The sequence below is a fragment of the Pundamilia nyererei genome, unplaced genomic scaffold (assembly GCF_000239375.1).
Source record: "Pundamilia nyererei isolate P.nyererei 1_Seehausen unplaced genomic scaffold, PunNye1.0 scaffold00128, whole genome shotgun sequence".
NCBI classification, from domain to species: Eukaryota; Metazoa; Chordata; class Actinopteri; order Cichliformes; family Cichlidae; genus Pundamilia; species Pundamilia nyererei.
Genome location: NW_005187529.1, coordinates 891728 through 918660, shown reverse-complemented (window position 1 = coordinate 918660; position 26933 = coordinate 891728). Strand labels below are relative to the sequence as shown.

General features: G+C 39.0%; 1 protein-coding gene across 1 annotated transcript in view; it reads left to right on the top strand.

The window, feature by feature from the left end:
- LOC102195523 (CUB and sushi domain-containing protein 3-like) overlaps positions 1-26933 on the top strand; it is a 230622-nt gene that overhangs the window by 65407 nt on the left and 138282 nt on the right. The window contains exons 5-15 of the mRNA XM_005743207.1: positions 7545-7791; positions 16710-16822; positions 18091-18168; positions 19664-19751; positions 20376-20500; positions 21344-21465; positions 23833-23936; positions 24222-24334; positions 24656-24838; positions 25496-25822; positions 26642-26836. Of these exons, the coding sequence (XP_005743264.1) occupies positions 7545-7791; positions 16710-16822; positions 18091-18168; positions 19664-19751; positions 20376-20500; positions 21344-21465; positions 23833-23936; positions 24222-24334; positions 24656-24838; positions 25496-25822; positions 26642-26836 (1695 nt within the window). The remainder of the gene's footprint in view (positions 1-7544; positions 7792-16709; positions 16823-18090; positions 18169-19663; positions 19752-20375; positions 20501-21343; positions 21466-23832; positions 23937-24221; positions 24335-24655; positions 24839-25495; positions 25823-26641; positions 26837-26933) is intronic.

Here is a 26933-nt window from a genome sequence, read left to right as displayed (position 1 = left end):
ACTGTCTAACAGAATAAAAAATTAGGCCACAGAAAACCTTGCTTCTTTAAAACATTTTTGTGCCAAATAACGTGAGTAGACGGGACTAAACACAGTTCTTCCTGTCATACCTTTTCAACTCTCTACTATGCAAAGTGGGACTTCTCCACTTGCCCTTGGCAGGATTTTTCAGCTCAGCTGAGTGCTAGGTTGTCCTCTACAGTTGGAATTGATTTGAGAATAGCCCAGTATCTCCACCAAAAGCTGCTGCTAAAACCCTAAAACACTAGTTTATATTTTAACCACTGTAAACGTCCATTGTTCAAAATGAATTGAGAGATGATAGAGCAGTACATTTTGCTAAAAACAAAAGCAACCAAATCCTTTATATGCCTTGATATTTCCATTGGTGCTGTCATGTTTATTTTCTCGCTGAATCGTACTCCACTTCTCCCATAATTCATTTTAAAATCTAAAATAATGGAGATGGCCACAGTAATGAAATGACCCGCAGAAATATCAATGATGATCCATCACATCTTCATATACCTCGATCCTGTTAAACATGCTAAACATGACCAGCAGCTGAGTAAATGCGAGACTTAGTATAGACATAGTAACTGCCTTTGCATTAACAGTGGGATTATTACAAAGGAAAAAACCTGAGGTAGTGTAGAAAATTATACATGAGTTCTTTCCCCTCTATCTGTGGGGGTGAATATTTCTAAGCAGAAAGACAAGTGTTGTATATCTGATCAAAGTCAAGGGGAGAGAGGCTTAATCCCTCCTCAAGTAGCATTAGATAGCTGATGCCGGGGATGTAAATGAGCTCAGCTAAAGCAGTCCTAATCCTCGCCACCATCTTTAAGGAAAAAAAACCCTAAAAAACTCTGTCACCTTTTTAAAAGCAAGAGATGCTTTTTCGTTTAATCTTGAGCATGCTCTAATGATTTGCAAAGGAACACATTCAGTGCCTCGTATGTTGATAAACCTTGTTGGCAAAGCGTATCTTAATTTCTTCCGTGCATCCCAATGAAACACTGCCAGTAAATATTAGGAAATCAGTAAGGAATTATCCACTTGAAGCCTTGAGTGTTAATGAGTTATAAATGTGGGCGTCTATCTGCCTACAGGAAGTCCTGTCCATAAATATTGGTGATTAATGTTGAATGATTTATGCCATGTTTATTCTTCAGCCCACAAAAAAAAGGCAAATAACATCTTTGTAACTATCAGGCTTTCACCCGCGTTTTCTTGCTGCCACATCCCGAGTTGGATTATATTCAGCAGTGATCAGAGAGCAAGTGTTTTATCGTGGAAACCACTTCAGAGAAAAATCATAAGGCTGCTATTAAAAAAGAACAAACCTTAGGATCCTGTTTTTATGTCCAGTGAAAATAGGATTTATTTCTTTATTTTTTCTTAGGATAACCTTTCTGTATGATAATGTCAGTGATGCCATTTGCCACGGTGGCAAGCTCGAACATAAACACACCGCAGGGATGACAACACGCGGTTTCTGCTCACTGTAACCATGCACTTCAAGACCTAACTCAATTTACTGTTATCTACTGCGGTGTGACTCACTGCTGTATTTTGATATTTGATTGATTTATATGTCATATTTCATCATGCAAGTCCCCTAGGTCCTGGCAGTTGTCCTATATAATCTTGGACAATTGTGTTAGATATATTCCTTCATGTCTGACGATGATATGAGATCACAAACATGTTTTTTTTGTACTGGTTGTGCATTTGCAGTTTATTTACCCCATTTAGAGGTGGACCTCGGGGCATGTGACATGTGCTTAGCTTTCGTTTTTTACTGTTATTTTCCCCTGACTTGCAAATTGAGCATCTATAATATGGTTGTTTTGCTGTGATGAGCTTTTTAGTGATCATTGTCAGCTGTTGAAAAGTTAAATTGTAATCCATTTACTGTCTGCTGCTTGAGCAACATAAAATCAAAGGTAGTGTGCATGTTTGAATGAAATTATCCAACATCCCCACAGGAATGAATAAAATTCATTTTCAACCTGTAGATCAGATACCCATGTTGTCATTGCACCTCCCAATGCATCCCAAGTACATGCAGTCAGTTTTAATGGATTTCACAAATACTGTTTTTATGTGGTATTTGTGAAATCCATCCGAGTGAATGTGAGTGCGAATGGTTGTCTGTCCCTGTGTGTTGGCTCTGTGACAGACTGGCGACCTGTCCAGGGTGTACCCCACCTCTCACCCTATGACAGCTGGGATAGGCTCCAGCGCCCCCCGCGACCCTGAAAAGGAGAAGCGGAAGCGAATGGATGGATGGATGGATGGATGGATGGATGGATGTTTTTATGCAGTCTTGTCAGACTCTCAAGCTTTTTGTGTGCTTATAATTTTCACCAATTTTATAAATAAATGTGCGGTCTAGTGGTCATTTCATAATAACTGTTCTTTTCTGTGTTGTTGTTCAGTTTTATACCAGTCTGTGTAGCAGAAACACTTCCAGAGCACAATACTTCTCAGTGCCAGACACACGCTATAATTGTGTGTCTGACTGGTAAACAGTAAATGTTTTCAGACTCTGCTTTTGGAACGATGGTAGAAATGATACACATGTCCTCAATTATCACTTTTGCTGGCAATTTTCCATAAGGCATGCTCAAATATATACAGGCAGAAGCTGCTGGACTCGACATCTGAGCAAACCTCTAATATCAACTCTGACTAGACCCACCTCGACTGCCAATTCTTTAAAAATACTTGAAACTAAAGGACACATGCACACATGCACACACCACAGGCCTGAAAAATGGCTTCTTCCCCAGAGCTGTCAAACCGTTAACAAGGGACCCTGTCTACACTACAACACACACATATACAGAAATACACACATCCTGCCTCCTCCAGTGACTTAACTTTCTATCATGCAATATTCTCATTTGCATATTGCACCAACTCAACTGTGTATTGAAGTCTTTACTGACTGAAGTTGTGCAGTATGCTCCTGTGCTAGACATTGTATTTTTGCACACCTAACTGCACTCTTATCTCCACACCAAATTGCACTCTTTAATGCAGGGGTAGGCAGTTAATTTTCCCACAGGGCCACACAAGAAACTGGGACTGCCTGTGGTGGGCCGCACTGCAGAATTGAGTTCAGTTAAGTTGGGGCTTCCACAACACGTAGCCATGTGGGGAAATTAAATATCCACTCCTGCTTTAATGCAACTCAATAATACCTGTGACTTTTTTGGATTGTTTTTTATGAATTTTTGAAACTTTGACAGTGCCGTCCTAATAATGTGGTACAGTCTTCCCCATCAGTGCAGTGTTAACATTTAGTTAAGTTCCTTATGCATTATTTCTGTGAAGGTTCTCAGTCATCCAGGTCATCTTAATCTAAGGAGCTTGGAAAGAAAAGTGTCTGGACTTCTTTAAGTTTCTTGAAGACATTTCACCTCTTGTCTGAGAAGCTTCTTCAGTTCTTAGAGAACACCATTGCACAGTCATTGTTCTTAAGACCAAAGACTAAAACACAGTGTTCGTTAAATGCCTGTGGAATTTAACTGTAGTTAACCAGAATATAATATTGCCATCATAGATACTGTATGTATACATTCATCAAATCCTTATCAGGGAGCTGTGTATATATACAGTATCACTAAAAAATATCCTGCCTGTATAATAATATACTGAATTAAGATTTACCAAGGATAATTATATGCTTAGACAGAGATTCACTGTTAAAATTTAGGTAAATAAAATAAATTGAGGTAAACACTTTGCACCAAATTCCTGTTTGACATTGACATCTTCTCTTATCTTTCTTTCAGTCTATGTCAACAAATCATAGCCCCAACTCATCCTCCACTATGCACTCTGATAGTAACCCATGCAAAGGTCATGGGTAGTCACAGAGGTATGGACTCGAGTCACATGACTTGGACTCGAGTCAGAGTTGAGTCATTAATTTTATGACTTTAGACTTGACTTGAAAAAATGTTCTAAGACTTGTGACTTGACTTGGACTTTTACACCAATGACCTGGGACTTGAATCGGACTTGAACCGGTTTACTTGAAAAGACTTGATATTTCACCCCAAATATAAAATTTAACATGCATATTATATAGAAAGTGTGCACCATTAATTCAATTCATTGATTCATTTATTCAAACCACACTCCGTACGTATGTGTGCGTGAGCTGTAGCACAGCCAATCAAATTAACCAGATTTAAAAAAAAACTTAAAAAAAAACGCTCAAAAATGCTGCAAGGAGTTATTTTTTTCAGGTACATAAACTATGAAGTAGTCAACAAAAAACCGAAATGCAATATGCAAAACATGCAAGAAGAGAATCACAGATAGAGATGGAACAACTTCCAACTTTCTCCGACAGTTGAAGTTGCATAAAGAACGGTAGGTGGTGCTTCTCTCTTGCTACGATGAGATCATGACTTCATCTAACAAGCAAATCTTGTCCAGGCTACGTTGGTGATACAGTTTTTTTTAATGTGTATGATATTTTTGTCATGCGATTTTAAAGCCGGCCCTACAAGCGCATCCAAGAATAACATGCAGCTTATCTCAGAACTGTCGGTGAAAATTATTCTTGGAGCTAAGTTTAATTGAGCTGCATTTTATAGAGGTGCAATTTCACAATTTGTGTAAATTTTCTAAGTTCACTATTTCGTCATGTGTTGAGAAAAACAGATTTTAAAATTACATGGTCTAATATTTACATTTAGCATATAACAGCAACATTCTTTTTCGTTTTTTTGTTTTTTTTTAAAGACTCGAAAAGACTTGAAATTCAAAGTTTCAGACTTGTGACTTTACTCTGATTTTTACACCAGTGACTTGACTCTCGACTCTGACTTGCCTGACATTACTTGAGACTTGACTTGTGACTTGCAAAACAATGACTTGGTCCCACCTCTGGGTAGTCATGTAGTCATTCTGATATAATTCTGAACTGAGGATAAAGAAGAAAAAAATAGATACTAGAAACTTTTCTGAAGCTTTAAGAAATTCTTGCAAGTTTCCAATAAACTGGAAAAGTGTTTTGTATTAAACTGTAAGAATTCTTGAATCATTTTGAATTTGTGCCCACTGACTACTGGGGATGGAAGGAGCCTTTAGAAGCTCTCTAAGCCTTCCAGGATGTATTAAATTCAGTACTGAACACATTCAAAAACTCGCAACATAACTCATAATTATTGCCATCACCGCCACGCTAGAATTCCATTTAAAGGTGTGAACATCATGTAAAGTTACGAGAATAAATTCATCCCTTAAAGTGGGGTGCAGAACTTTAGCATATAAATGAACCTCCTTTATTCAAGCTCTTGCCAAACAAGTTCACACAGTACTGATTAAGCCAATCAACCTCAGGTAAATCACTTTGTGTTTTACATTATACCGGATTCTGTTGTCTCGGGCTATATTCCCACGCTGGTGCACCAGTACTGATGCATTTTAAATTAATCAGCAATGATTGCGACAGAGAGTTAGCAGACTACAAATGTTGCTGAGGAGCTAGTAGTGCGCCAACTTGGGAGCAAAGACTAGGTCTGAAATATCAGGGAAACCTTGACAGTGTTTATGTGATTGCTGTCACTGCCAGTAGGGGGAGACAGAAATTACAGCAGTCAAAATTAACTTTGTCTTTCAAAATCTAAAAACTGGTGTCATGATACTGTCAGCTGTGTCATTGAGAGCTGGTATATAAATGACTTTGACAGGTTAACAGTAAGGTAGAAATCAGCATGTAGAAAACACGTCTTGATCTTAAAGATCCTATTATTAACCAGGCTTAGTTTGACATGTGAAGATGTTTGCGTTGAGGCCTGCTGGCAGAATCTTCCTCTGACATTTTCATTTTCCCCTTCCATGTCTGTCTTGTCTCTCCCCTGTCTGTTTTTGTTTCTTATAGAAACCCAATGTTTCTTTCACTCTTCTCTATACTCCTGTTTGTTTCCCTTCTCACTTATTTTTTTCCCCATTACATGTCCTATACCCTCTTCCCTTCCCTTTCATTGTCACAGGCTTTTCTGACACTTCCTCCTAGCTCTATTTTCTTTGATGGCCATGGGGATACTTTATGCAGCCCTCCTGTCTATCATCAAGGTTGAAATATGATATTGCTCCTCTGGTCAGATTCAGAAGCACTTTAATATCATTTTAATTTCAGTCGATAGCAATTACTCCACAAGTCTGTGGGGCACTCTTTGGAATGTCATCTTAAATACTTTTAAGAGATACGCCATATGCCACTCAGGGTAAGTTTTAGCATGATGGAGAGTATGATGACTTTAATCCAGAAACAAATGTCTTTACAATTTCTTGGCATTACAAGGCTGCTGGCATTCGGCAAATGAGCCTAAACCAAGCTTACCTATTGGGATAGTCTACAAAGTCTGCCCTTGATATGAATCGTACATGTACATATCAATTTTCCAATTACTGGCCGTCTCATAAAGGCTTTGATCAATTGCAGTAGCTCTGCTAATGTGTCAAAAGGACATGGATCAAACTAACAAGCAGCTCGTGCTCATGTCTGCACCCCCCCCACCCCCTCTTTATCTTCTTTCAAATTTTTATACATCAGCTTCCTTGTTCCTTGACCAATCATGTGATGCAGCATACAGGAATGTTCCAAGGCTGGCAGTTCTGACAGCCCAGTGTGGAGCACTGAGCCATCAAAGGTTTCAGCTGGCACAGCTGAGTGTCACATATTAGTCTTAAATGATGTGAAAACTGTGAAAGCCCTGCCATCATTAGAATTCTTTAGGGAGGAGAGACGGATAGAGGGATAGAGGGGAGGGTGGTGAATAATAGCGAAAAGTGAGAGGGCTCAGAGGAGGGGAATGAAGTGAGAGATGGAGAGATATGAGAAAGAGTTGTGGGGGAAAGGGACACGGAGTGAAAGAGAGCGAGCCACTGTTATGGTAGACAGCATTAACATTCAGCTGATGTGCCATGCACCCCACATTGGATTTTTCTTTTTTTTTAACAGCGTTCTAAACTCTGTTTATGACCACTTTTTCTGTTTCTTTGTTTTTTTGACATATGAGTGGGGTTCAGAGGGAGCAGTGATGAATTTATGACTATCAGAGAAAGCGCAGGAGATATTTAGGATATTACACCCTCATCGTGACGAAATTAGTACCCATCGAATTTGTAAATTATTCTGCTCGGTGCCACTCAACTAAATGTTTCATGATTCTTGCCCTCATAAACACAACACAGCCGACCTTTTAATCTGGCGATTCCTGTCATCGGCAGTCCCACAGTTGTGCTGAAATAAGCTCTGCATAGTGGATTTGACAATTTGTGAATGTGTGAAAACAATAATGAGTTTAAAGGGCCTGCACAGCTCCACTTGCTACTTCTATCAGTCCTTCTCTGGTTTGTATTTATCTGAGAAGACAGGTACAGATGTTTTATGCCTGCAGTCACATTTCCCTCATGCTGAACTTTGAGAAACAGGTCTAAAATAACCCAGAGACCATGTGTCTGTTCTCCTCTTACCCCTCCCCGACCGTTTTTTTCTCTTTGGTGACTGACAGCGGAGGACACATGCGGTGGCACCCTGAGGGGCTCCAGCGGGCTCATCTCCAGCTTCGATTTCCCCAGTGGTGAGTCCCCCAGTGCTGGCGGAAGCGGAGGTGCTGGGGGCCTGGGCAGCAGCGGGGAGTGCAAGTGGACCATCCTGGCAGATCCGGGAGACACTATTTCTCTAGTGTTTACTGAATTTCAAATGGAGGAGAAGTCAGATTATCTGGAAATCGAGGGATCTGAACTGCCGACCATCTGGTGAGTTGACCTGCGTGGAGGAATGAGGGTGGGAAGTGTTGGTATTTCATCAAATGACCATTTCGTTTTTTTATATTAAGAGTCGTACCATGACAGGTGGTGTGTACAGTATGTTTGGTGTTGACAAAGTGTTAAAAGAAAAGTGTCTGTGATTATTGTGAGACAAGATTGTGTTAGTAGCATTGGATGTTGGGTTTCCACAAGTTTTAAGGTGTGTAATATATTTTCTAGAGCACATTATCTTTCTGCAAAGAAGAAACAGGCTTTAGTATTAGAGTAAAACTGTAAAATCATGGCACATACTTTTATCATTATTCATTTCGGCTGCTAGTACAAAGTCAGGTTTTATTGACATGAAACTTAACCAAGTAATAAAACCTTTTTTATTTCTGTAGAATAATATCACATTTAGTCTTTTAGTAGACTTTACAGGTCCACAGCTGCAGTTACAAACCCAGGCATATTGTCTAAGGGAAAAACTCCCCAAAAATGGGCAAAGAAATACTGAGAGGTCCAGTAAATGTTTAGGTTTTGAAGGGGCAATTATAAAAATGAACAGAAAAGTAGTGCACCTGCATTTTAAACTAAAACAACTCAGTGTGCTGGTCATTTTTCCCAGTCGGAATTTTACTTTTTAAAGTTTTTTGTTAAACCAGAAACAGGCAAGAGTACAGTCAACAGTAGCTGTGTATAATAGTTACACACACACACACACAAACCAAAAATACACAAATTAAGTAGGCTGTAGCAGTGTATGACATACAACCAAAACTACATCACCAGTAAAGCCTAAAGCATCAATAAAAGTCATTGTCTAATGGGAAACACAGGGGTAATAATACTCAAGCAAAACATTTGCAGCCTGAAAAAATAATGACATCCAAGTCATTTAAATTCATTTAGTGACACCAGCTCCTTAAGTTTCAGTTGAATTTGCAGCAAGGAAGGAATTTGAATACCCTTTTTCTGAATTCAGCGCAAGTGCGTGTCAGTAAGTAAAATGGGAGCAGACCAAGAATAGTTTTAAATCGAAGGATATACCAGTGGTAAGTGTTCCCTTTAACTTATAAGCTCATACGCTTGTGTAAGCAGTGGCTGCTAAAATTCATCCACTGGCCTTAGCCCACACAAGCATTTTAAATACAAAATGGTTGTGCTGTGCTGTCGTACCGTGTGTGTGTGTGTGTGTGTGTGTGTGTGTGTGTGTGTGTGTGTGTGTGTGTGTGTGTGTGTGTGTATCTTGTCTGAGGACCAGACGAGCCACATCACATAGCTCTGACAGTGACATGCAGAGGTGGGAGTGTGATGATATGGGGCTGCACAAGTATAAAAGGTGTTGGGGAGATGGCATTGATAGATGGTGCCATGAATGCTTGTGGATATAGCAAAATACTAGCTGACATGATGACTCCCAGTCTCCAGAAGACTGGCAGAAAAGGAATATTCCAGCATGATAATGATCCAAGCACACTGCCAACATCATACTAAAGCTCTCTTTTTTAATATATTTTTGGGGGCTTTTAGCCTTTATTGAAATAGGATAGCAGAGCCAAGACAGGAGAGCTGAGAGAGAGACCAGGGGAAGGCACACATTAAATGCCCTTGGGGGAGATTCAAACCCAGCCTCTGCATTACCCTTATGGATTGCCTGCTCAATCCAGTGAGCTAAACTGGCTTTGTGCTAAAGGTTGTAAAGAATTAAAAAAGCAAATCTGTGACCTGGCCTAGTATGTTGCCCTACTTAAACATCTAATGGGGTAACTCACAGAGAATGATAGAACAACACAACCTGACCCAGGAAATCTGTCCCACCATAAATAAAGGCGGCCATATACCGAAAAAAAGAAAGATTTGAATGTCTGTAATGAACTTTTGCACTATTTTGCAGCCTCTGTTTTTCATATAGGTGATCTAAAATGTAAGCTTTAGTTTATACATACACTTGGCACGACAATGGCATTTAATACAGTAATCAGATCACTTTAAAAAAAATTCCAGCTAAGCAATTTTGTGCAATACAATAACTGGACAAAGTTTTATTATAAACAAGACAAAAATGATATGGGAACTGAGAATAAATAAGTTTAGACTGTAGCTGTAAAGACTGCAAGAGATTTGCAACCCAAAGTTTATTCCAAAGAGAGGTTGATGCATAGTAAGATGAAGCTGTATCGCCTCAAGATATTTTCTTAGTTCTTCTGATAACAACTGGGCTGCCTATTGACATCTTACAGCACGCAAAGGAACAAAGGTTTGTTATTTAGGATGCAGAGATTGTGAAATCCTGGGGAGATATAAGCTTGAAAATATCAATTTAGCCAATTGGCCATTTTCTGCTTATTGCTTATTCATTTTTGTTGCCATTCATCCCTCCCTTCTCTGCCAGCAACCAAAGAAATCTGTAAAAATAAATAAATAAGTGAACCATTTTACTGCTAACGAGTTAACAAGTTTAATACAGATCTAAGAAATTAGATCCCACATGTAAAAACAAAAACAAAACACTGGCCTCTGCCATCGGGGATTGTGATATTATTTATGGATAAGCTGATGGCAGTCAAGAAGGTGATATTGGTCAATACAGATGTTCTGTTGAAACATCTGTGCAGCCTTGTTTATGTGCATAGTTTTGCATTTTATAGAATGTTGCTTTAAAAACAGCCGCATGTTGGAAACAGAAGTGATAAATATGCCTTTAATGAATTTTCATAGACAGTTGTTGGGAAAATAAACGACTTTAAATATGCCTCGTGGATCTGGAACGCTAAATAAATTCACAAATTTGCTGTTGCTGTAATTCAAATTGCACACGAATGAAAAATCTTTGACAGAGGTTTGTTTAGACAGGATTTTTTCTGGTTTTCTGTAGATGTTTGACGTAGAAATCACTCTAATCTGAAACAAGGAAGTATGAAAATGTTTTAACCCCTAACCTCAAGGCTAAGGTTATTCATCTCCTTTTTGTCCTGTGCTTTATTTGATCCTGCCAGGCGTTAATTATAATTATCTCAAAGAAAATCGAATCAATCATCAAGCTAGCGAGCTTTGTTGTCCCTTAGAGTTGTCATTCTGAGTCAGAGAGAGCGAGAGAGGCAAACACTGTGTCAGTGAGAGACCGAGTCAAAAAGAGAGGTGCTCTGGGTGTGGTGATGACTGCTAAGTATTGTATGTTGACGCACTAAGAAGAGCGTGGCAGGAAGCTGATACGGGATGACACTGATGTGTTTTGACAGGCCATCACGTAACCCTCTTCTCATAGGTGTAAAAGCTCCAATTTTAACCCTTTCACTGACAGAGATATGTTTCCTTTTTAAAGGTTTCGAGCCCCACTGGAAATGCTTTGTGGGGTTTTTTTTTTGTGGCTTCTACTTTCCAGCTGAATACTAGATGATGACCAAAGTGAACATACTTACCTTTTTTAAAAACTTTTTTAAGCTAAAGAAATAAAAACACTTAATAAATACAAATTTTTTAAACTTTCTTGTAGATTAACATTTAAAAGATCGATTTTTATTCATCTTTATCAATTTCCAATAAATTCTTAACTTGAAGATGCTAAGGTATGTATGTTCTGGGTTATTATTGGGGTTTAGTATGCTGATGGATAAATGATTAAACTTCATAATAGCTCTATCGATGATGATCTACAGGGCAAAGATGGAAAAGTCACCGCTATCATTAAGGGGGCAAATTTTGCTTGCTGACAGGCCAGGTTGCACCCAGCATGTGTGGATGCACTGCGCAGAGGTTTGTTGGATGAGGATTTGCATTATTTGCCGTGTATGCATCAGACACTGTTCAGTAAACAATATTTTTCAGACACAGTTTTGAGAACTATTGCAGACAGTAAAGCTCAGTCAAGAAACATTAGACATTTTGGAAAGTCTATTTTTTCCTGATTGCATCATGGTCGTCTTGTGCACTGCCGGGATTCTCTGTCTGCTCCTTTGGCTGGCTTTCCTGTGCTGTGTCACACATTTCTATACCCAGTATGAGTGAAGCAAGGCTCGTAAAACAACAGACTTCAGAATACAAGCGTTTAACAGAGGCCGTAATTACAAAGCTAACAGATGTTAATTATCAGAGTTTAATGCAGGTTCTGCTATATAATGCTATTAAAATGTATTTTGTAATAGTGTAAATCTGACATGTCTTTTATAACCCATGTTTCAAATAAATAATTTAAATTCATGCAATAAACATTTTTTGTTTTTTTTAATAAATCAAGTACATTTTCCAACAAAAATAGGGGCTTTCTTACATTTTTGTACATTATAACATCTTTGGCTTAAATGAAATTAAAGATGACATTTTGGTGGTGTTGCAAAAACATTTTTTATAACTAAAAATATGCAATAAACTATATCTACATGTCAGATAAAATCTCTCATGAACATATCTCCTTTTGGAGACTCCTCTATTAAATACTGGGCGGACTGAGACATTAATTTAAGGGTATAAATTGTTATGTTATATTTTTCTATAAGGTAAAATCATTTACAAAGCAGTAATTGAATTTGTAGCGGTTTCTCTCCTGTGTATGGTGACCATGCATCACACTCCAAGATGATGTTATTATACGTTACAAATGTCAGAGGCTGTCAGACAGAGTTCTTGTTTTAAGCCCAACAATCCAAGTGGGACCCAGTGAGCTTGAGTGCAGCGGGGGCAAGAATTTTAGAGAGATGGCTTCAACTTCGCCAGGTAAACAAACAGACAAGCAAACAAACACGATTCAGTGCGAGCGATTCTCTCGTGACTATAAAATTCATTGCTTTTGCTCGCTCTCTTTTATGAGTGTCTTTTGAATGTGTGCAAGGCCATTGGACAGGCAAACTCTCAAACATCCTAACATATAGCACCAGCTGCAGGCAGAGACAAGTAAACTGTCAATTTACCCTTGAGGTTTACAGCTGCTTAGCAATGATTTAGAGCCTGAAACCTCAAACTCTGCAAGATTTAAGATTGACTGTTAGCCTTTTTATCAGGCAGAAAGACTTGAAATGGCATCCAACTTCTTATCCTCCCTTGAACCTGTAGCATTACATATTAATATTAGGTTATTATATCCGAATTTAGCATGAATATAAATGTGATCACCGAAAAGTAGTGTCAAATTTAGAAACCTTAATCCTGGATAAGTCCTGCATTATACCCAAGACAGTGCAGGTCAGAGAAACATAATTCACATTCAAATCAATTCATATTTTCCACATCTCTGTAATTCCACATGTATAAACTGAAAAAACAAAAAAACCTCTCAGTTACCCATTGTTGTCAACCACCTTCCTGTAAGTGAATGTAGACGTTATTATAGACTTACAGGATGGTTGGAAATCCACAATTTCCAGACCCAAGGAATGACATGTGTTTTCCTGACACCTCTTACCAGCTTTTATCCGTTTATCAATTGAAGATTTCTATCAGATTTCTGCAAATGAGTTTATTGATTCCATCAAGCTGGGGAAGTTTGAGGATACACATCAATCACCATGAAAATAGACAAACGGAAAAAATAAATAAATAATCTGACAAAAACCAACAGTGGAGTCTGGCAAAGCCAAAGAAAGCAGTTCTTTGTTATTCTTCTGACCTTTAATGTGATTGTTCAGCCCTGTTCACAAAGGGCAAAAACAACAAGCTGTAGATTACACGTCAGTCATTATTCCAAATGTAGACACAGAGCATAAAACCTCCAAGGCTTTGCAAATATTAGATACAGTTTTTGCTTATAGAGCATACTCTTAAATTACTTTTTTTAACTTCTACTTTTTTCACAGTTTGAGTCCTGTTACAGTCTTTGATCAGTCGGGTAGATTTTTTTTTTCTTCCTTCTTGGTTCACCGAATATAGTCTTGCATAGCGGCTAAATGCTTTTCAGAGAAAGATACCAGGTTAAGCAATTAATGTGAGTAGTTGCCGGTTATACACCAATCCTGTTATGAGAAACCAGTGTGGTGCGGGCCAACAGGCGCCAATCTGCTTGAGTTTATTTCCTGAGCTGTAACTGATGAGGGAGCAGCGGAAGTGATGGAGAGCAACGGCTTCTCCCTTATCACATAAAACATTCCTAGAACTACTCCCTGTTGTCAGATTTTATAAAACATATGTGGGAGGAAAAGATAAAAATCACCCAGGAGTTCCTTTTTTCATAAGTTTGATCACTTATTATCTGTGGTACACCAACATCTAACCCTCATCTCTGTGAAAGAAAGTGAAGACCCCAGAGGTTTCAGCTCATTGCCATGGCCTCTGGGCCACGTTTGGCCAAAGTACCACCACGCTGAGACCTGTTAAGTTAGTATTTTGTTAAAACTGCCATGTTCCCTTCAGCACTGTCTTATCAAATCATGCACATTTCAGTCATTTAGTCATGAGTGCCTTGCAAACCTATGAAACAATAGGTCTTGGCCCCAAATCAGCAATACAAAGTATGTAAATTTTGGATAAAATCAATCGCATAAAATGAGCAGCCTGAGTGAGTCAGAGATAGAAAGGCAGTGCATTATGTGAGGAATCCATTTTTATCCCCGTTGGATTTTCTCATCTTTTTCACTTTGCCTGTATTTGAGGAGGTAGAATGAGAAAACAGTACAGCACTCACTTGTTCTCGTCTGTCTTAAGGAGACTGGGCATCCGAGTTATTTATTTGTTTCAATGACAGTTACATTAATGAATACCTGTGACATGCATCAATGTTTTGCAAAGTACCACTGAATTATTTGGCACAAGCATCTGGCTGCTCTTAAAAAATGTATCGCTAACTGGACAAACAAGGACAAGTGCAATAAAAAAAAATATGGAAGAAATAATAGAATGCAGATAATATACTCATCAGTAGTTGCACACATATACATATGTTAGTTGGATACAATGTTCAATATTTCTGCAAAAAAAACTAAAAAAAACTAAAACCAAAAACTCACATATAGGTACATAAGAAATTTAAGATGCTGCGAGGCTTTTCTTCTCTAGCAGCCTTCAGCCTGTGAGCACGTTTGTGTTTATTTGGGTGTCTGTCCTCACTGGGAACAGCAGCTGGAGCGTGTGGTGAGGGAGTGTGCAAACCAAGCATCGCAGGAACCACATCACAATACATGTAATGTATTTTCACAATGTACCTGCATTTCTTTTTATAGCAGGGAGTTATTGCATAACTTTAATAGAATGGCTTACTGACTTTGATGCACATTCTTGCAAAAACTGTACTCACTGGAGCAAGATATCTGCAAGGTGCCATTAAGCCCTGATTTACTGTTGATGGCGGATCATGTTTTCCTCTGTCTGCCAACTCTCCCTTTGTGACAACAGTATATTTGTTTCCACGGGCTTTAAATTTGTAACCCCACCGCTACTTCTGGGTGGGTATAATTTTGTTATATCGATCTATTTTGTTTACACACTTTGAGCAGATTTTTTTTTTTTTAAATAATTCGCAGTTTCACTACAAGAAACATGGCAGCAAAATCTTCTCCTACAGCTGTTTGAAAGTTGCTCTTTTTCATTCTGCCTGTATATTAGTGCCATTAGCATTTTATCAATGACTCATTGCGATAAAAGGTCAGCTTTTGTGTGAAAATCAATCACCCTTTAACTTCCCTCTTGAAGCTGCCATCATCTCCCCGTGTGATTGATAATTTGGGTTAAAGAGGTCAGTATTCAAAAAATTCATCTAGTTTGTGCATCAACAAAAAGTAAAACCAAAGAACAACAAAAGCATTCAGCAGCCTGTAATCTGCCTGACACATGTTTCAGTCTGAGGTAAGGCAGGTCACGTTTAAACAGCAGGGACCAGAGGTGTAATCAAAGTAAGGAGAAATCAAATGCCAAGTAGACTTACTAATGCATTTATTAAATCTGCAATGGTCACCAATTAGTCACCTTTTTCCTTTCACTTTTCTACATCACTGTGTTCCTGCCTCTTTTTCCAACTGTCACTTTCATTTATTTTTCATTTTACTTATTATTAATGCCCCTTAGGTTGCTCGGTAGTAAATGCCAAAGAAATTACGTAGCCAAACCTTAATAAAAAAAAAATGACTGCACACACCTTAAGACATGCAACTGGGTGGGCACACATGCAGGCACATAAACTGTGAGTTTGTGTGAAACGCATTATTTTTCATGAGAGAGACAATTTAGGAGCACAGGGCTCGACTGTCCCAAGCCCTTGGTTAATAGCTACAATGGCATTGTGTGCTATTGACTGCAATATGACAGAGCATGGTGAAGTGATTACAGAGCAATAGAAAAAAAACAGCTGGTTAGCCAGAGAAATGAAAAGGTCCAGCAGCTACAAGCCTCTATGATTATAGAGCATCCCTGATGCTGTGGCCAAGCACAGAATAAAAGCTCTGATCTAAAACCAGCTGAAGACACTAAAACAGATGTAGTGAAAACACACAGAAACTGTGAAAAGTCATGCAAACTAGTTTTTGCAACACCACCACAGCACACTGACAGCACGTGTGCACATAGGTACCCTCACATTTACTCTTTGTGCTGATTTTTCCTTTACTCCCTCACATATGTATTTATATACACAGTCAAATTACTGCCAGATTTCTTAGATTTCGTTGTTGGGTTTTATTTTAAGATCACAGTTTTTCTCTCCAGGCATGACATAATTAGCAGATGTTAGTAGTAGATGATTCATTCAGTGGCCCATCCCTATAGCTGGTGTGCTGCAGATCTCCTATTCTCATAAAGAATCTCGTAAAAGAAAAATTACAGCTTTTTATTCATGGTTTTCCTAATCCATATGGAAATGCCCTATAAAGACATAATATAATGTATATACTGTAAATAGGTGTCTTATGACGGGCTCATTAACTAACACTTATTACAGGGAGTAAATTAAATTAAAAAGCAACATTTTTTCTCTTGTTTTTCTTGTTTGTTTGACTGTTTACACACAGGCTAACTGGAATGAATATTCCAGCACCCATCATTAGCAACAAAAACTGGTTACGACTGCATTTTGTGACGGAGAGCAACCACCGCCACAAAGGCTTCAGGGCTCAGTATCAAGGTAAGACATGATTGCTTCATTTGCACATCGTAATAGAGGGCCCCCTACATGAACAAAAGGGTTCATCGTAGGAAAAACACACTGTAATTACAAAACATGTTTTTGATCTTTGTTAACTGAATATCAAACACTTTGATTAATATTCTCTGTAGAGGGCATGAAGGCTTTTTCTGCTTTAAATCAATGACTTCAAAGCGCCTTGTTAATCAAATATTTGAGAGATAAATACTGTATATATATATTCTCACCCTCGCAATACTACAGCTCAATAGTCTCGTACACTCTCATTGTTTTATAGCCTGACTTTAAGTCAGTGTATGTGCTGCATGGACTATTTGCTGCATATACTTAACCTCGAAGTGTAGCCTTAAAACAGCTTTGAAATCTGCTTGTTCACTATAAAGCTCTATACAAACATTGAATAACATGCATGTGGCAAATCGTTGTAAATGTAAGACAAGCATTCATTCAGGTGCATGAAAAGTCACCTTTGTCCTCTCCTTTTAATTACTATGTAGTGGTCAAGCAGTTTTTATGAGTTTTCATATGAACATAGATATTTTTAAACAGACAAGCACTTAGAGGTTTTATTGAGCAGTGTGCTTAAAAGCATGTATTAGTTCTCATCGAATCAGCAAATAGATTCCCCTCCTTTCTTTTGTACTTGTGTGGAAAGAACCAGCTGACCTAGAGTGCAATTCAGAGGAGAGGCATTGCTCCAGTACTTTCAAATTCAAATAGCCTTGTTTTTGCTTGGTTTTTGCTTGATACACCATTTTACCGCTCATGGCTGTTCTGTTAATGATGACAGCCACTTGCATCACCTGGCTTTTGTTTGCAATCTGGCCCCTGCTGTGTTTAATTAGACTTTCTTTAGATAAGTAGCATTGCAGTCCTGGGGCGGCTTTTTGATTCTGCATGGTGTGTGTGTGTGTCCCCACTACAAGCTATAACCATTAAATCCGCTCTGACCAATCAATTTCCATCCACCGTTTAAAATGTGTGAGTTATATCAACAGGCAAACATAATAAACAAATAAATATATAATCTAGGTTTGATTGAATTGCCAGGGCAACCCTTTAGATTGCACCATACCCTTCGGACTAATGCCTTTTGATAAGATGATGCTGAGCAAAAGCAATTACAGTTTGATGTTCTTCATAGGACCAAGTATTATCCAGAGAAAGAAACACTTGTACTGTATCTTCTCACATCTAATACTGTAACTTCTTTTATCTAATGAACTCTTTCTATTGCTCTCGACCAGTGAAAAGCTCTGGAGAGCTTAAATCCAGAGGGGTAAAATTATTACCAGGAAAGGACAACACTAACAAACTGTCTTTGAGTAAGTCTTTTATTTTTCTTATGCAACTGTTTTCATTGTTTGGATTTTTTGTTTATGGAGGGCTTGTGTTCTGGGTCTTTGTTTTCTTTTTGTCGCTTCCCCCCCCCTTTTTTTGCTGCCTCATTCGATGAAGGAATTAAGCTACAGTACTAGATTTTGCAGAAGTGCAGTCTCTTTTTCTTTCTGATGACCTATTTCCCCTGCTGCCCAGGACTTCCTCCCCTGCCAGAAACTTACTGAGCTAGATCAGCCCTAGTTAGGTATATTGCAGCAAACCACTAAACATGATCAGCTTCTGTCAGACAAAACTCCATCTGTCTCATTCTATTCTATGTAAGCTACACATTACACAGACTTAAGCCCATGCACTATGTGATCTACACATATAGCGGTAGTCAAGGTTGAGTGACCACTCACTTGTCAGATGATTTGTGTACACTTAGAGCGAAGTAAATGCATTCTAATTGCTCGCGGAGCTCTGTCATTAACATAAATCTGGAGTAGAATTCCCTCTAACTCAACAGTGTGCTAAACACTCAGATGATAACAGGTTGTAATCTTTATTGCCTTATGTGTCATAGATTCTGCACTGCATGGAGACATGAATAATGCAGTGAGCTCAAGTCTTTTCTATGAGACAATACTGTATATCATTTCAGAGACTGCGAGGAGAATGCTCCGTACTGTATGCCTTGTGGATTTACTCCGTATAATTGAACTCATAACGACATTATAACCTGTGGCGATTAAGTTCAAAAACGAATGAACTTCCTCAAAGCAAGCAACATGCCATTAGAGCGCCGCACGCTAAAACTGAAGGGTCTCTGTGTGTGTTTGGGGTGATGTCTTGTTGCAAACATTGCAGCAGACCTCAGTGATAATTATGCAGCTACATATTTCATGAGTTTAATTTCCAGTGCATGCAGACATTGATGTACGGATCATAATGTAAGGGGAACGTGAGCTTGTTAAGTCAGAACACACAAGCTGTTTTCCTGCCTCTAAATCGCCTCTCTGCATTCTTTCCATGGTAAAGGCAGTATTCAATATAAGCCATATCTCCAAGGCTTTATCTAGTCTACGCAAATTATTATTATGTATGGAGAGTCTGACTGAGTGATTATTGTTGCTCCTGCAAGTGATAGTTGAAGGTTATTTAATCCTCTTAGTGCCTGTTGGATCCAGATAGATTTTCCTCTATTTTGTTTAGCTCAGGTAAGAGTGCTGCGTTTACCCTTGCCACTCACTGTAATATCACAAAACACAACAGCACTGAAAAAAAAGCTGTTAGTTAAAAGTCTCTGACATTTCGAGATGAGGTCAAACCGTCATGTGTCAGAACTTTATGATTCGTGAAAGCAAAAACTGTTGAACATGCAGGGTTATCGGCTATTCAGGTGCTTGCTGTTGCAGTGGTTGTTGTCTGAATACACTGGGCTTTAGCAATTCAAGTGTCTCTCTCACAGTGTTCTTGGTCCCTGTCTTCTCTGCTTAGTGAATGAAGGAGGAATCAAACAGGTGTCTAATTACTGCCCTGACCCAGGGGAGCCGGAAAACGGCAAACGGATAGGCTCCGATTTCAGGTGAGTTGTTGTTTTGCAGCTTGAGTGAAGGATACGTAGCGTATGTGCAGATGTGTGCTGAGGGATATTGAAATGAGTGCTCCGCTTTCAGTATTATAACTTGCGCCACATGACTGTATGTCATGAGTTTTTACTGTCACAATCTATTAAGTCAGCAACAGGTGTGCACATAAACTAGTGTTAACCAGTTTATTCTCCACCTGCTGCAGATTTCAAACATTCTTTGCTTTATTTACTGTCATTTTAGTAGATTCTCAGTCTGTTGGCTATAATCTTCTTGTTAATATTGTGCAATTTAATTAGTCTCAGTGCCCATTTAGCAAGCATAGGAAAAAGATAACAGGGAAAATAATATGATCAACTTTCAGTCTCTTTGTTCTGTTATGTGGCATGGTTTGATTTTTTTTTTCAGTCTTATCCTGTTATGTGTACATAGGGAAGCCCAGTGTAGTCACCTGTGACAGTACAAGTCCATTGTCATTGTCTCGCATTACTGCATCATATACTCGTTTCTTTGTAAATGAATGACCTGAAACAAATAATGAATTTGATATTTCATCAGGAGTCATTTTTGAGGAATTGATTGCTTTTTTCGGGCGTTAATGGTGTTTGCTATCTTCTCAGCATCGGAGCAACTGCTCAATTTACCTGCGATGAAGACCATGTGCTGCAGGGTTCCAAAACGATTACCTGCCAGCGCGTTGCCGAAGTTTTCGCTGCTTGGAGCGACCACAGACCCGTCTGCAAGGGTGAGCGGGGCTTCCGATGAGCTAATAAAACTGTTTGATTAAGGCGGTGCCTCTGGATATATGCTCCATGCAGATAGAGGAAAGTTCATTGCTGTTAATTATGTATGAAAGCCTCTTCTGCTACACTCTGCTTTTCCATTCCAAAATGCCCTCACTGTTTTTCTGTGTTTCATAATACCTGGAGCACCTTTTAGAATTTGATTAATGGAAATGTGACTAATAGACCTCCTCTCTACTTGTGCAAACAATATATTACCTTTCAGTCACATTACAATGCACAAGTTATTACTCTGCCTTCTGAGCGCCACTTTCATCAATATTTATTGTGAAGTTGAAATTAATTTTTATGGGTCATTTAGTGATGTTTATGCTGTGTGTCCAGCACAGATCTTTATATCTTTTCTATATACACAGACAAGTATAAAATGATAAATATGTAAAAATGCCGTTTGGCCTGAATTTTTGGTCACTGAAAGTACAATGAAAATGTTTGGGTTGACCTTTTTGCCTTTAAAGCTCCACCAATTCTCCAAGGTACACTTACTGAGAGATTTTAAATCAGCCTTCCAGATTGGAGAACGTTATGAACTAGAAAAGTTTGAGCTGTCTCAGTTAAGATCGGGGCTCAGTGGGGATCACACACTGTGCTGGAGGACTCCTTTTTCTTCATGATTCTCACGATGGTTCTGTATTGCTCGTGTACGTTGGGTGTTATTATGTCACGTCATACTGCAGAACGCACTTCAGACAAGTCAGTGATAATAGCAAAACATTTAAAGTGCCAAAAAAGTTACACAGGCTGTATATCTTCTCTGCTTTGATATTCCTCTTATACTGTTGCAGTGAAAACCTGCGGGTCGAATCTACAGGGACCGTCGGGGACGTTTACATCCCCTAACTTTCCTATCCAATATGAGAGTAACTCGCAGTGTGTGTGGATCATCACTGCCAGTGATCCGAACAAGGTAGGAGAACTTGTACACTGTCCATTAAACATCCACCACTACTGTTACAATGGTAACCGTAGCAGTCGATGTTTGAGGTGAGGATTCAGTAGTGACAAGCCTTGTTATCTTGGCTTTTTTCCGCATTTTTCTGTGTTAATAAAATAGCGGTAAATTCTGATACAGTAAATCACAAAAACTATGCATTTTCACCTTTCTCTGCTCACCGCCGCATTGGAACAAAGCAGTTACTTCCAAAATATAAATGCAATAGACAAAAGGTCAAGATTAGAAGCCCAGTGAGGCTCATGATTGCAATAATAAGAGTAAAGGTTTTGTGTAGTGCCAACCTGCAATTCCATTAAGGTAATAAATAGTAGACCAACACTTGTAAAATTTACCTCTGAGTAATCTCTTTGCACTGCACCTCCCTCATTAGTTTTATTTAAAAAAAACCACATTATTTTGTTGCTCCTGAGCACCATTACATTTGTACTGTGAAAATAGTTCCTTCCCTGTAGAGCATTTGTCGACGTATTTCCTTGGAATTTTTGGATCTGTGTTTTATATGCATCTGTTTTTTTCCAGGGTTATCCAAGTTAGGAGGGGCTACATAGAATATGCATATATTTCCATTTTTACTTTCTGTCATTAATGCACATTGCAGGAGTGGATGGCATTTCGGTTCTCACTAGATTACCAGCTTGACTGTGGCTGTTGGCAGCCTAGCGATTTGCTTCATTCATCTGTGGTCACGGAAATGGGGAGAAATAATGATTGATTGAGACCAGCTTTTCCCCAAAGTGAAGAGGTCAAAGCTGTTTTCCAAATGGTCATTACTGCTCTCCTACATAAATTTGTCTTTCTATTGGTATTCTATCCAGTGAGCCATATACACAGGGGTGTCGACTAAGTACTTTCCTGCTAATAAATAATAACTAACCAACTGACGCTCATTCAGAACTCACTAGGACTGGCAAGTGCCATAGCTTTGTGCCACTGTGCACTCTCCTAGGCAAACAAGCCATTGACTTGGCACTGAAACTTGGTCCATTAGTGTTATTATGGTAATTATGCTTATTTGCGTGTCGTAATGAGGCTGTTATACATACATATTGTGCAGACGCTGCCCAACCCATGGCCAAAAGAACGAAGGCTATGGATGAGCAAGCGGCCATCATATGGTTGTCATCAACAGATGTGACACTGGTGTCATTACGGCATCCTTCCTTTCATCACTAATCCGTGCAGGCAAAGTGCAGGCTGAGATAATGTGGCATGTTTGTGTAATGCCTCTGCAGCAGACATGATTATTAGTGTAAGCAGCTGTTGCCAGTTTGATCTTTAAAAATGTCATCTTTTGTGACTCTATGTACATTTGTTAAGGGGGTAAAAAGATTCACCAGTGACAGCCGACAAAGATATCTCAAGGGTAAATGCAGACAGGCAATTAATAATTTCATATGCTTAAGTTTGCTTTACTCTGATTGGTTCTTAAAATTCGATTTGTGTTCTGAAGTGATGCTGCTGTCAGTTTCTATATTGCTCTGAAGGATGCTTGCGGTGTTCTTTGTCTATGCTGCACATCCCCATTAACATTCACTCTACAAGCCTTTTCCTATAAAAAGTCAAAAATCCGATATGACTTGTGTTTTATATTTTCCCTCTATTCCCCCGAACGCCACTGTTGATTTAAGTTTTCTGGTAGTTTATGGATATTTGATTAAAGTACCAGAATATATTGTATGTTATAGCAGCTATGTGAATTATGAAAATAGAAGGAAGCATCTTCGGCTTTTATAGCTCTGCTTGATCAAACATTGAGCTGTCCTCCTGTGCAAATGTATATGACATTACATGGAGTTTCTCTGTGTAGGCCTGCCTTTTGCAGTTTAGCTACAATATCTTCAGCAACATTTTCCCAAAAGGCAAGTTATGGAAATGAGCAGCTATGTTATGAATATCATAAAAATTAGATGGTGGCTTATTTGGTAATAAATCTTTAGAATAACTGCTCATCTGATTGAGAGGGTTTGGCCTATTTAAATGAACGCAATGAATAACATTGACTGGCGGGGTTAGCAATGTCTGTCAGGAGACCTCTCTGTTTGAATCCCTTTAGTGTAAACAGCTTCCACAGGCAAATGGCGACTTTCAGCTTCATGGTTTTGTTGAAATGTATTGAAAAAAAAAAACAACCTGCTGACAGAAAATTGACTTCTCAGCAAATGTACATAAACTATCTGCAATATACCACGCTGGCTTACTTTATATATATCATTCAGTAGAGTGTTCTCAAATGTTATTGAATGGTGTAAGGAGGGCTTTGCTGTTTGCAAATTCACGGCCAATCATAGACTGTCATAGTGACTTTGTATTTTACAACAGGTCATTCAGATCAACTTTGAAGAATTCGACCTAGAAATTGGGTATGACTCCCTAACTATTGGAGATGGAGGGGAAGTAGGTGACTCTAAAACGATCATTCAAGTGTAAGTATTTCATAAACTACTTCATTGGATAGATTATTTTAGCATAATATTGCAGTCAAATCTTTCCAAATCTTTTTGTGAGTCGACATTAAAAGAAATACTTGAACAAAAGAATCCTTGAACCGGTTAAATGACTCCACCACTTCAAGTGTGGCTTACTTGTTCAAGTTACTTGTGTTTTTTATCTGCGTATAACAATGTTTGTCCTCTAATCTGCTTAACGTGTAATGAAATCTCTCAATAGTGAATTTTGATCCCACACTGGCTTGTTTGTCTTATCTGCAGGCTCACTGGGAGCTTTGTCCCAGACCTAATTGTCAGCATGTCCCATCAGATGTGGCTTCACCTCCAGTCTGATGAGAGTGTTGGCTCAATTGGATTCAAGATCAACTACAAAGGTACACACACTATTGTGCTGATGCCATCTCTCACTGTCTGTATTCATGTCTGTCTCTGACTGTCTCTCACTAAAGCAGCAATTTTATTTTCCTGTCTGCCTTCCTGCCGATCTGTCACTCTTTTATCTTTCTACTTCTTAAAAAAACTTTCTTAACCCAACTTCCACACTCTTCAACTGCACCTATACAGATAATCTTAAAGAAAAAAAAAACTATCTCAGACTACTTTCCTTGACGAAATCCTCTGCTCTCCCCCTCCCATTTTCACTCTCTTTCTCACTTACTTCATCTGTCCGTCCCCCTCTTTTCTCTTCTCCACAGAAATTGACAAAGAGAGTTGTGGCGACCCCGGTACACCTCTGTATGGCTATCAAGAGGGAACTGGTTTTTTAAATGGAGATGTTTTACGCTTTGAATGCCAATTTGGATTTGAGCTCATTGGGGAAAGGATGATAACCTGCCAGAACAACAATCAGTGGTCAGCTAATATCCCCATCTGCATATGTGAGTCCCATACTTGTTTTTAATGACAGCGGATAAGCAATTACTTACGTGCTTGGAAGGTTCACAATGACACTGAGCTATTTGAGAAATAATTACAGAGTTGTTAACTGAACATGCAGAGCTGTGCACACAGCACATTGTGTGAAATGGGAAGTTTTTGTTCAAGCTTGCTTTTTTGGGTGGTTGTTGTTGTTGTTGTTGTACTATTTATCTGAACTGGAGAAGGTAACATGCACTCTACTGTTTATCATCCTATGTCAAGGCATCCCTCTCCTTGTAGTTACAACATTCCTAACCTATCTCCATAACAAAAAACTAGACTTGTGTTCCTTCGATTTAACTGCCTCCTTTGGGACAGTGTGCAGTATTCCTATGCACCTATATTCATATATGTCTGTACTTTTGTACAGTTCTCTGTTCCGTCCTGCTTACAGTTTCATGTTTCTCAAGCTACTCAGCGCCCTTGGGAGTAAACCTGTCTCCAGTTTGCTGAGCTACTTATACAGTACTGACATTGTTCTGTAGAGATCTTTGTGCCTGGTCCTGTTATGGGAGATTCTGCAGTGTAGACATGTCGTGTGGCCAGTGAGAGTTGCTGTAAAACAAATTGCTTACTCGGGATATATAACTGATGTTTTTGCTCTCTCTGTTACACAGTTCCCTGTTTCTCTAACTTCACTGCGCCCATGGGGACGGTGTTGTCTCCAGACTATCCAGAAGGCTACGGGAACAACCTTAACTGTGTTTGGCTGATTATCTCTGAGCCTGGCTCCAGGATCCATTTGGCCTTCAATGACTTTGATTTGGAGCCTCCTTACGACTTTCTTACTATCAAAGATGGGGATCAGTCAGGAGCCACAATACTGGGACGCTTCTCGGGGGCTGAAGTTCCTTCCCATCTGACATCCAATAGCAACGTTTTGCAGCTCGAGTTTCAGGCCGATCACTCGATGTCTGGGCGAGGGTTCAACATTACCTATAGCAGTAAGTGGCTGATCAATGGGTAAATGAAACTAAAAGAAAGAGAAATGCATTCACCCTCTACCTTTCATGGTTAGGGATTTTTTTGGTGGTGTCTCAGGTCTGTCTGACCTGTTAAATTTGTACAATTTTTAGACGCAGTTAACCAAACAAAAAATAATTACTAAGCGTACTGTGCAAATTAATTGTATTAATAGAAGAGGAATGAAGTTTAGCAGAACCTGTAGTTTATGTGAATGAGCGTGTTCTCAGTCACAGAGCTTTATTATCGTCCTTGTTGCTCTTTTAGAAATTATGTTTTTTCCTGATAATAATGGTTATAATTTCTTGGCAGGCATCTTTTATAACACACAAGGACACATTACAATTCATTGAAGCAATGGACAACAAATATTTAAAAAAAAAAGGTTAATAAAACCACTGGCAGATTACAGCTGAGTTTTAATAAGTGTAACCCTAGCACAGCTTTTCCAGTCAAGATTTGAGCAGAAAAGCTGCAGCATAAGTTAGGTTAATAGTACCTTTATAAACAAAAAGCGCCATTTAGTACTGTGGAGGTAGTGCTTAACTCAGATGCCTTATTGCCTATGCAGTGCCGTTGTAATTCTTTTGCTTTTCCTCCGGTGCAATTCTCAACAAGCTTTAAAGACAGAGGCTATTGTCAACCCTACGTGTATAGAGCAGACCTTTGTATGTTCTTTTTTCCTCTCTTACGGACAGCTACATCCATTTCCCTTATCTCTCTACTACTCAAAGACCCAATTTCTCATTCACACAAGAGCATTTGTCACTAGATCTTGTTCCCTTTCTTCTCATTACAAGCTTTTGGGCATAATGAGTGCCCTGACCCTGGCATACCGTTGAACGCTAGGCGCTTTGGGGACAGTTTCCAGCTGGGGAGCTCCATCTCTGTTGTTTGTGAGGATGGCTTTATCAAGACACAGGGAGCTGACACCATCACATGCCATCTGGAAGAAGGCAAGGTGATGTGGAGTGGACTCATTCCCAAATGTGAAGGTAATTAAATTGTAATTGCTAACAATTATGTGAATGAGTATAAGTTAACTGCTGAACTGGGATGAGAAAGAAAGAACAGAAACATGATAAAAAAAAA